The sequence below is a fragment of the Trichechus manatus genome, unplaced genomic scaffold (assembly GCF_000243295.1).
Source record: "Trichechus manatus latirostris isolate Lorelei unplaced genomic scaffold, TriManLat1.0 scaffold00042, whole genome shotgun sequence".
Taxonomy (NCBI): Eukaryota; Metazoa; Chordata; class Mammalia; order Sirenia; family Trichechidae; genus Trichechus; species Trichechus manatus.
In genome coordinates, this window is record NW_004443978.1 from 3,107,267 (window position 1) to 3,118,676 (window position 11,410).

At 49.7% G+C, this 11,410-nt stretch overlaps 1 protein-coding gene across 1 annotated transcript; it reads left to right on the forward strand.

Annotated features, from left to right (window-relative positions):
- The first annotated feature begins 462 nt into the window (after positions 1 to 462).
- On the forward strand, positions 463 to 5,391 carry LOC101351675 (cystatin-C). The gene is given in 3 exon segments (XM_004391206.2): positions 463 to 702; positions 3,942 to 4,055; positions 5,039 to 5,391. Coding segments are annotated over 3 exon segments (438 nt in total). The 3' UTR covers positions 5,123 to 5,391.
- Positions 5,392 to 11,410: the final 6,019 nt, after the last annotated feature.

Here is an 11,410-nt window from a genome sequence, read left to right on the forward strand (position 1 = left end):
CCAGGGAAAAGGTGAGGGGGAGCAGGGAGGAGGAGGAGGAGAAAGGAAATGGAGGAGAGAAGGGAGGAGAGGAGGAAGGAGGGGAGAAGAGGCAGAGGAGGAGAAGGGGGGAGGAGGGGAAAATGGGGGGTGGAGTGGAGGAAGGCCAGAGAGAAGGCAATGGAGGAGGGGAGGAGAGGAGCAGGAGAGGAAGAAGGTGGGGAGCTGGAGGTGAGGACAGGAGAGAGGATGAGGGGAGGAGGAGCTCTGAAGGGAGGAGGAGGAAGGCCTGAGGGGAGAGATGGAGCAGGGCAGGGAGACTGGCCACCCAGGAAGAGGCAGGTGGAGGGCTGCCAGCCAGAAGACCTGGCAGATAACAGCACAGTGGCGGCAGAGAGGAGAATACTAAGGCGCTGGTCTCCGTGTTCTCTGTGCTCTTGGTCAGTCTGTCCTTCTGCTCGTCCACGCCGCCCTTCCAGCCCCATGGACGCGTCCCTGAGGGCCCCGCTGTTCATATTGGCCGTGCTGGCCCTGGCCAGGATGCTGTGCCCAGCGGGCGCCACAAACCCTGCCTAGTTCCCCCACCTTGAGGGCTGTGTCACAGACGCAGTGGAGAACTAGAAGGGCTCGCAGAGTGCCCTGGACTTCACCATCAGCGAGTACAAGGCCAGCAACAACAAGTTCCACAGCCTCATGGTGTGGGTTGTGTGTGCCAGCCAGCAGGTGGGTCCCTGGCCAGCAGGCCTGAGCTCCGGACTGGGCCCGGATGACCAGGGGTCTTGAGTGCTGGGCACAGCGCCAGCAGGCGCTCAGACTGAGCTGGGCCAGAGCATGGCCATTCGGAGGGTACAGCCCACATTCTCACAAAGGCCACCTGCCTGCAGCCAGTCCTGACTGTTCTAGCGTCCTGCCCTGGCCCCTCCCCGAATGCCCCATCCTCCTTGGGTCCCTCCCCTCCGGGTCCCAGGCCCAACAGATCTGGAGTACTACTCTCCCACCCAGCTCGACCCCTCCCTGAGTTCCTGCTCCTCCCAGGTCCCAGGCCACTCCACAGCGCTCTTATCCCCTGATCTCAGGACCCTGGACTAGTGCCCCCTCCTCCCCAGGTCCCAGCCCTCCCCCAGTGCCCTCTCCCTGGCCTTGGCCTCTCACCATGCCCTCTCCCAGGCCTTGCCCCCTTCAGAAGAGTCCCTCTCTTCAGAGCCCTGCCCCTCCCCTAGCGCCCCTGGTGTGGCCACTCTTTGCCATCCTCCAGGCTTCCTGCAGGCCAAATCCCGAAACTGCGCCCTGCGCCCATGGGTTTGGACTGCTAGAGGCTGCAGCCCTTCTGGACTTGCTCGCAGCTTCTCACCCAGCTCGTGGACCTACAGTCTTTGGAAGGGTGTCACTGGGCCTGGCCTGACTACTGCCCTCCTTGGAAACTGGGTCTGGCACTCCTGCCTGGAGTGCTTTTGTTTCTGTTTTAGGCATCAGCATAGCCCAAGGCTTCTTGGCTTCAGGGACAGGGTCTGAATCCTGCTTAGCCAGACCCCAGTGCCTCTTGTGAAATGGGTGCTTTGGAGAAGGGAAGACAGGCCCAGACACCCAGCTGCCCAGTCTAGTTCTGCAACTGAATGATTTCTTAAAGCATTTTTTTCCTTTGATTTTAATTTTGGGCTTGCACAGCAGTTGCACAAATAGTGCAAAGAATCTCTGCAGCTCTTTCACTGGGATTCCTCAAGTGTTGATGCTTGCATTACCCACCTCTCTCCCCATACGTGTGTGCATGGGTGTTGTACCTATATACGTTTATTTTTCTGAACCTATGTGTATTGTAGGACACATACCGTGCAGTGTATGAGTCCTAAAAAGAAGGGCCTTCTTTTACATAACCTCAATACTGAAAACCAGGAAGTCAGCACCGATACACACCATCATCCAATGTGCAGACCTTATTCAGATTTCCCTAATTGTCCACTAACACTTTTACAGCCAAAGACACCCCCATCATGAATGCATTGAGCCTGTCTCTTCAGCCTCCTTTAATATGAAACAGTTTCTGAGCCTTTGCCTCGTGATCTTGGTATTTTTGAAGAATCAAGCCAGTTGTTTTATAAAGTGTTGCTCAGTTTGGGCTGGTCTGATGTTTCTTCATGATTAGATTCCGGTCATAACTTGTGCACAGATTAGGTGTGTCTCCTCTTAGGTGCATGTTCTCAGCTGTGCCACCAAAACTAACCAGGCCTCCATTTTCTCATCTGTGCAGTGGGAACCTGGCCACCTCTAGCAATCTTCCTCCTGAGGCTCGGCCAATCACTGTGCTCCTGATCACCCAGAGTTCCTAACCAAAACCACTGAGTTGATTCCAGAGCCTGGGGTCTTGCATAAGAATCCAAACTTGTTCTAGAGATTCCAGAAGAAAGGTCTCTGGAACATACTTCCCTGCATGTGAGCTGGGAGGAGCTTGGGGGAGTCTCTGAAGCACATTCCCCCACCCTGACCCGAGCACGCCACCGCCACCAGCCTTCGGAGTTAGGTGCCACGGGGTCAGATAGGACTGACCACAGCTTCTGCTGCTTGCTATGTAGTGACGCCTGTGACGAGATGAGGGGGGTTGGGAGGGGAGCATAGAGGAAGGGCTTCTGGGACTTGAGCTTGTCCTTGAAGGGAAGCTAGAATTCAGACCCGAAGGCCTTCATCCTGTTTGCAGGGCCGGGCACAGCAACACAGCAGCAAACATATTGCATGGGATGCTGGCACTTAACGTTGAAAATTGAGACGAGGGGGTAGGATTAGGCCCTGCAACAATGGGCTGGCGCTGTCCTCTTTGGACTAGACGGTCCCCACTGACCTGCCCCCTGAATATGGCGCTAACTTGGGGTTAAGTCCGGGCGTTATAGATCATCAGACCTGACTATGCCTCATTTGGAGATGGGAAAACTGACATGTGGGGAGTAGGTCGGCGGGGTGGGGGGGAGGTCGGCAGTGTGGGAGGTCACGTGACCAGTGCCTAGCACCTTGGTCCCTGGATTCCTGGTCCTGTGCTCCTCCACAGTTCAGACCATGCTTGTCTGTGGGGTGTCCTGTTAATGAGGAGAGGATTCAATTGTGCACTGTAATCTCAAATGTAAAAGACAGGCAGGTGTGTAAAATACTTCAGAAAGATTTCCATTAAAAGTAACATTTAAAATGGAGGTACTTGAGGGGCAGTCTTTATCAGCCTAAAAACTTAATGTGTGTGAAGCATCTAATTTCCTAATGTTCAGTGAGGGAATAAGTAAATCGTTGCTAAACAGAGGAGTGAGGTTCTCGCCAAAACGCCGGTAACTGGAAGTTAGCTGAAATGGCTGTTGTCGTTAGGTGCTGTCAAGTCAGTTCCGACTCATAGCAACCCAGTGTACAACAGAACGAAACACTGCCCGATCCTACGCTGTCCTCACAGTGGTTGCTATGTCTGAGCCCATTGTTGCATCCACTGTGTCAATCCATCTCACTGGTGGCAGTCTTCCTAACATAGACCCAGTGTCTCTGCCTCCTTAGCCAGCATTAGCAGAACTTAACCATGCCTTTGCTGGTAGCACGAGGGCCACTGTGTGCTTTAACCCTTATCCTGCAGGCTCCTGGGAGTGTTTGTTTACCTGTACCCAGCTGCCCACTGAGGGCCGTGCCTTCCATTCTCAAATCCGGTTAATGGATCCATGTTTCAGCTTGGCTGCATGAGACCCCTTGTTAAAGCTGCACAAGTTTCTCCCTAGACTAATTACTTGGGGGACAGAGGTGGCAGCCATGTCACCAAGAGTCAGGAGGAGGGTGGCTTGTGTACTTCATGCCGACAGTTCTGGCAGTGCATGAAAGCTGGCCCAAAGGCCTTAAGGAGCATGCAGTTCTGACACCTCAGTAGCGACTCAGTAGCAGTAAGAAAACCGTTTGGATAAGATTGACATGTGATGCCGGAAACAAACCCCGCTCTCCTGCGTGCACAGATCGTGTCTGGGGTGAACTACTTCTTGGATGTGGAGATTGGACGAACCGTATGTACCAAGTCCCAGCCCAACTTGGCCACCTGTCCCTTCCATGACCAGCCACACCTGAAGAAGGTATGTGCCTGATGTGGGGCCAGGGGCAAGTCATGCACAGGAGAGGGGTGTGGGGTGCATGTGTGTGTACATGGGTGCATACAGGTGTGTGTTTGCACATGTGATACATATAGGTGTGTGTGTGTACCTGTGCGTGTGGGAGGGTGCAGGTATGTGGGTGTGGGTGCACATGGGTGGGATGCCTACAGGTGTGGGGGGAATGTGCCTGTGTGTGGATGCTGTGGGTGTTTGATTGAATTCAAAAGGGAAGGGCTCTAGTTTGGGAATTGGAGCACTGTTAAGAAAGCACTGCATGCATTTGGGGTGTTCCTGCTGGACAGGAGGTGACAGCTGCTGGGGTGGCTCCTGCAGAGGGAGGAAGGGCTGTGCTTAATCCCACACTTGGCTCACACTGCCTTCAGCCATGCTGAGCAGATCAGTGGGTATTTGGAGGCCTGTGAGCAGCCTAAGCCCTGTGGCTCTACCCTTGCTCACTTAATAAATGCCAGCCTCTCTCACAGGCTTTGGATGGTCCCTGTGAGGTCATAACCTTGGGAAGAGCTGTACTCCCTCTTGTCAGCCTCTCCCACGCCCTTCCTTTTTCCCGGGTTGTTTTTTGGACTCAGGTCTCCATCCCCTGGGTTCTTGCTTCTGGACCTATATAGGACAGGCCCAGGCGCTGGAGGTGGAGGGAACGCTTTCCCCGCCCTGCACCCCTAGACTGCAGAAACGCCCCCCTGTGGACTCCCATGGGCTGCTCTTACAGGGCTGTGCTGTGGCAGAGCTGGGGGAATTCCTCAAAAGCACAGGGACTGCTCCTGTACTTAGAGCGATGGGAGGGCTGGTGGGAGGGGATGTTCCAGAGTGTTCTGGGACCCAGAGGTGGAGGGGGCCAAGTGTCTCACTACTATTATTCCTCACCCTGCACTTCTACATCTAATGGCTGGGACTTTTTCCCTTTAACCATAGCCCTCACTGACGGCCCCTCTCTCTTCCCTTCACAGAAAGCCCTCTGCTCTTTCCAGATATATACTGTTCCTTGGCTGGGCACAACCTCCATGACAAAATCTAGCTGCCAAGACGCATAGAGGGCTGCATAGCAGGTGGCAGCGCTGACGGCTCTTACCCTGCCCCTTTAGAGCACTGTCACTCCTCTTGGGCATCTTAGCCCTTAGGTTGGTGGTCCCACCCTGCCCTCCTTCGAGTGCCAGCCCCAGGAGAACGACAAAGTTTCTCGGTGTCTTTGGAGCAGCTCAGTGGCTCTAACCCTGCTCCTTTTCATTGCTTTTCAAATGCACCCAGCCCATGGTGCACCTGTTCTGCTCTTACTGTATTCAATAAAAAGTAACATCAGCTACTTCTCGACTTGTTCACTGTCTTCAGGATGTGGACATAAGGTTGTAGGCAGTTCCTTTATGAGGTGCTTCCTGTCCTACTGGTCTCTAGAAGGCAACAAGGAGGTGAGAGCTGGCATGGCCAAACGTGAGCCAAGGATGCTCTGCTGCCATTGTCCAAGTGACCGCAGGCCGGGGAGGTTAGGTCACCAAGCAGGCACAATAGCAGGGCAGGGCTCTGAGTCCAGGCAGCTCAGTTGCAGTTGCCTGGGTGAATAGATGAGGGAGTGGAGGGGACCTAGAGCTGGCCCCGGAAACTTGACCACTTCACTTGAAGAGAGAAGTCGGGGGGGTGGGGAGGGGAGGCTGGTCATGAGGGGCTATCACAGATTCCCATAGCCCAGGGTCTGTTGTCAGCCAGGTGATAGATTTCACATGAATACTGAATCAGTCAGACTCCTGGGCCTGACCCTAATCAAGTCTCCTAGAGACTAAACAGACAGTGGTGTATGTCTACTGCTTCCCACAAGAGGCCTTAGACTTCTGTGAAGAAACAAAGTCTGAAAGTATACATGTGCATGTGTGACTGGTTGGAGAAGACAGCGATCCAAATACAGGTTGGGCAAGCCAGGACTGAAAGCACCTTCTCCGCATTCCCTGGGAAGCTGTGCTCTGCAAGGGTCTTACCTATGGATGTCTCCTCCCACCAGCCCTGTGCCTGGGGCTGCAATTTAAAAGACCTTCCTCGATTAGAGCTTTATGTAAGAGATGTAGAATATAAAAACATCAACGGATCTGGCATACAGAGGATATTCTTTTTCTAAGAAGGATTTTTTAATAAAGAATGTCACTGTTTTTGGAGCTCTGGTGGCACAGTGGTTAAGAGTTAAGTTGCTGACCAAAAAGTTGGCAGTTCGAATCCACCAGCCACTCCTTGGAAACTCTATGGGGCATTTCTGCTCTGTCCTATAGAGTGGGTGTGAGTCTGAATCGACTTAAGGGCAATGAGTTTGGTTTTTTTACAGGTTTTATCATCTTTTAGTGTCAACATCATTCTGTAGAATACTAGATATTTTAATAACCCCAAATAAGAAAGACTCAGTCCTGAACCAAAGACACTTAAACACACAAACACACCCCTCCCTGCAGAGTCTTCACATTTATTGTTTTACTCCCGAGGGGTGGAAACGCTAATGGACAGGCACTGCTGGGCACGGTGTCCCCGATCTCCTCCCCCTCAGAGCTTCCAGCACAGCTGTGATGAGCACTGCAGGCAGAAGGCCAAAGGGGGATCCGGGGTGCTGGGAGGAGCCCAGCCTTCGGGGTGCACTGGATGTGCTGCTGCTTGGCTCCGACACCCTGGGAGAGAGAGTGAGAGGGATCCCTGCACATTATCCTTTCCAGGAACCTGGGACAGCTGCACTATGGAACTCCTTTCAGGCCTTTTCTCTGATAATCTCACCACCACCTTTAGGTGGATCCTTCTTACCCCAGACTTATTTAACAAAAGGACATTGGGATGAGAGGGAGAACAGTGCTCACGGGCCACTGGCTGGCGTGGTGTGCACCTGGGGTGTGGCCCTGAGCCCTGGCTTCAGCGCACCCCATGTTGGCTCCTTCGGCTGCCCGTATCTGGCTGTTGTTCAGATTTTTTTGAATGGATGGTTTGAGTTCAGAGGCTCCAACAAGGGCCAGGCATGTGACATTCTCTTTTACCTCAAGTCAGAGCTTCATAAGCCAAAGGAGCAGGTGATAGGCCCGGTGGAAAACGAGGAAGGTAAGACTCCCTCTCACTTGGGTCGAAGGTCATCTCTTTTTACTTTGATTTCAAGGGGTTTCCCTTACCTACGAGCTTATAAAACCCCAACCCAAACGGGTCTTGCCTGCAGCCTTGTTAACTTGTTTATCACCTAAAACTGCTAATCTAGTTTACAGCATTGTTAGCTTGTTTGCTTTTTACCAGTTGAGACAGTAAAAAACCCATTACCTCATGATTTAATAAAAAAGACTGTGTGCTTCCTGAAACTGAACTGCAAGAGCTCTCACAGCTACAAATATGTAAATACCCAGATGTTATGGATTGAATTATGTCCCCCCAGAATTATGTATTGTAAGTCCCCACGCTTACACCTGTGAATGTAATCCCATTTGGGAACAGGGCAATGTGACTGTCAGGTATGTCTTAAGCCACACACTTTTTAAGATATTAAAAGAGTAGGTAAGGCACAGAAGCAAGCACAGATGGTGGGAGATAGATGCAAAGCCACGTGAAAATCACCAAGGAACCTAGGAACAGAAGCTGAAAAGAGACAAAGACCTTCCCCAAGTGCCAGCACAGAGAAAGGCTTCCCATAGAACTGGTGCCCTAAATTCGGACTTCTAGCCTCCTAAACTATGAGAAAATAAATTTCTGTTTGTTAAAATCACCTACTTGTGGTATTTCTGTTATAGCGGCACTAGATAACTAAGACACCAGAGTTTGCAGAGTCAATTTTTAATGCTAAATCAATAACAAGTACTTTGTCACCGTGGAAACTTGTGTTCAGTAAGCCAAAAAACCAAAAAACTACACTTAAAGATTTGTGCAAATTAATGGGGAGAGGGGCAGCCAGGCTTGAGATCACCTAGAAACCTGATGCCAGCTGGTCTCTGTAAAGGACGTGGGGGAGCGTGGTTCAATCAGTCATGTTAAGATTAGCCAAAGGTTGATTTCCTGTATTACTCCTTCCTCTTCTTTTTAAAAGCTTCATTGTAACTAGCCTATGTTGAGCCATTTGTTTTGTTTTTTCTTTTATTTTTTTGAGAACCAGAATGTTCTTTCTATATGGATATAGAATAACTGCTCAAATAAACCCTATCTTTTAACTTCTTTGTGCTTTATTTTATTTTTTTAACAATAGTAATGGTTGAACCATTGGAATGAGCAATTGAAACATTTCTTGTCTAAAATAGGGGGAGGTTAGAGGCATGAAGGGCTGTCTTACATGCCTTCACAAGCGTGTGCTCACACTCAACATGAGGGGAGCCAAGAGGGTGTCCCCACTGGATAGGTTCCTTCACTTTTCTGGGAGATCTGGGATGAGCAGGTGGGAGAGGATGCTGGTATGACTGTGAAATCTGTCTTAGTCTCCTAGGGCTGCCATAACAAAGTACCACAAAGTGGACGGCTTTAAAGAAAAGAAGTTTATTTTCTCACAGTTCTGGGGGCTAGAAAATCAATTCAGAGTTTCAGCCCCGTTGATTCCTTCCAGAGGCTTTGAGAAAGGAACTGTTCTATGCCTCTCTCCTACTTTCTGGCAGCTGCCAGCAATCCTGGGCTTGTAGATGGATCCTCACATGCTGTCTTCCTCTGTGTGTGACTTTGTTACTGTGTCTGTCATCCTCCTTTACAAGACACCACTCCAAAGGGATTAAGATTAGGACTCACTTAACCAATAACATCTGCAAAGGAAAACATTATTTCCCCCAAACAAGGTCACATTCACAGGTACAGGGTTTAGGAATTTAACATCTTTTTGGAGGACACAATTCAATCCATAACACAATTCTTCCCATGGCAGAGTTGGGGGGCAGATGGTGGTATCACTATACTTTTTTCTTTCTTCTCACATCACCTCAACTTTTTTTTTTTCCTACCTGATGTGGGGTCCCAGGACCGGGGCTGCAACTACAAGTAACAGAAGCAGGGATGTTTCCTAAACAAGAAACTGTAACTATACCTTTAAGCCTTGTCAGAATTCCTAAGGGCATGATGGGGAGGTTGTGCCTTCACCCCAACTTAAAAAATTGGGGCTAATAGTGAGTGCAGCTATATTGCCTAGTGGTTGAGATGGCCCACTAGTTCTGCACCTATGTGACCCTACCCTGTGTGAATGGAAGTGGATGGAGGAGAGGCACTGGCTAGACTGGTATTGCTGCTGGCAATCTGGACCAGCACTGTGGCCAAACTTAATGTTCCTTCCAAAGGGGGAAAAGTTTGGATATACATGGAGAGAAGGAGGACTAGTAGCTGAAGGTAAAGGAATGAATTAATAGAAATGTGCAGTGAGGAAAATCCAGCATTATATTCACACCTCAAAAGAGGCTCAAAAGGAGGCAGGCAAAGATGGTGGAGTAGTCAGACACTTCCAATGGTCCCTCTTACAAAAAAGAACAGAAAAAACAAGTGAATCGATAATATATGACAATCTAGGAGCCCTGAACATCAAAGGCAAAGTTGAGGAATCGGACTGAGAGGCAGGGGGAGGGAGAGACAGTTCAGAAGCAGCGAGGAGTTGCCAGACCTGGCCCAGCAGGAGCCGATGCCCTGTGGGCCAGATCAGCTGGTATGTGTGGTAAGGCGGGCAGTGGTGTTCAGGACGCTTTTTCCACGTCCAAGCAGCAGAGAGTCTGCTCAGGCCTCCAGAGCCAGTGAAAAGTGGCGCTCAATCAGCAAAAGATAAGTACACCCCATTTAACACCCCGTTTGGGAAGAACCTCTCTCTCATTTACCTGCTCCCTGCCCGCTCTGCACTGGGTCCTGGGCTGGCTTCAGTGATTGTCGCATCCCTGGGCTGGAAGTAGGACCCATCACACACCCAGAGCCATTTTCCCAGCCTTGCAGAGGGAACAAATTAACAAATAGGAAAAAATAATCTGCCAGCTCCCCTAAGCTGGGAACTCAGGGCAGGCACAGCTCCTTTGCCTAGGCACAGGCATAAGGGATCCACGGACTTTGAATGCCTTTTGCCACTGCATAGACCTGTGTGGGCCAATTTCAGCAGTGTGGACCCTCGTTAGCACAGCACAACAGGCTATACACTTGAAGCCTAACTTCACTGTATCAGCTACATGGTGGAGTGGCAGGTTCGATTTGACACCACTCTGCCCATTAAGCAGGGTCCTAACCTACTCACATCACAGGCCTTAGAACTGGTGGCTGCACCCACACTACCTAGCCACAAGTGACAGGGGTCCAAGAATAAGTGGTGGCTCCCAGTCCTTACAGCCAACAGCACTGGGTGCCCATAGTCTGGCTACAAAACCCACCCACCTATGCACTCTAGGGAACAGGGACACACTTTCCTCCCAAACACTCAGGGGCAGCCATCAGCCCCCTGCCTTGCTCAGCATGTAACACCGTACTGCAGATAACTGTGTCTACTCCAATCATCCCTGCCCATCTACGACTGTAGGTGAGAGCCTACACCATACACTTGGTGACTGACTATCTGGACACCTGAGCTGAATCCATACAAGAAAAGTAAACTTACTCCTGGGCTCCCATACCTAGTAACAGATATAACCACCTGGTGACAGGATGTTAGAGCTTCAAAGACATCAATAATCAAACGAGCTCACACAAGCAACCTATTGGGGCATATCAAAACAAAACAAAACAAGTAGCTATGACAAAGTAAGCAAACAAAATAAATAAATATAATAACTTATTGATGGCTCAGAGACAACAGTGAATATTAAATCACATAAAGAGGCAGATCATGATCGCTTCAGCAAGCTCTCAAAACAAAGACACTTTCCAGAGGAAGAGAACTTCTTGGAATTATCAGAGGTAGAATATAAACGATTAATATACAGAACTCTTCAAGATATCAGGAAGGAGATTATGCAAAATGCAGAACAAGCCAAAGAACACACAGACAAAACAAAAGAGGAACTTTAGAAGGTTATTCACTAGCATAACAGGATGCAAGAATCCATAGACAGCAAACAGAAATCCAAAAGATTAACAATAAAGTTTAAGAAATAGACAACTCAATAGAAAGTCAAAGGAGCAGAATTGAGGTGATGGAAGTCAGAATTAGTGAGATTGAAGATAAAGCACTTGACACCAACTTATTTGAGGAAAAATCAGATAAAAGAATTTTAAAAAATGAAGAAACACTAAGAATTATGTGGACTCTATCAAGAGGAATAACCTACAAGTGATTGGAGTACCAGAACATGGGGAGATAACAGAAAATACAGAGAGAATTGTTGAAGATTTGTTGGCAGAAAACTTCCCTGATATCATGAAAGATGAGAAGATATCTATCCAAGATT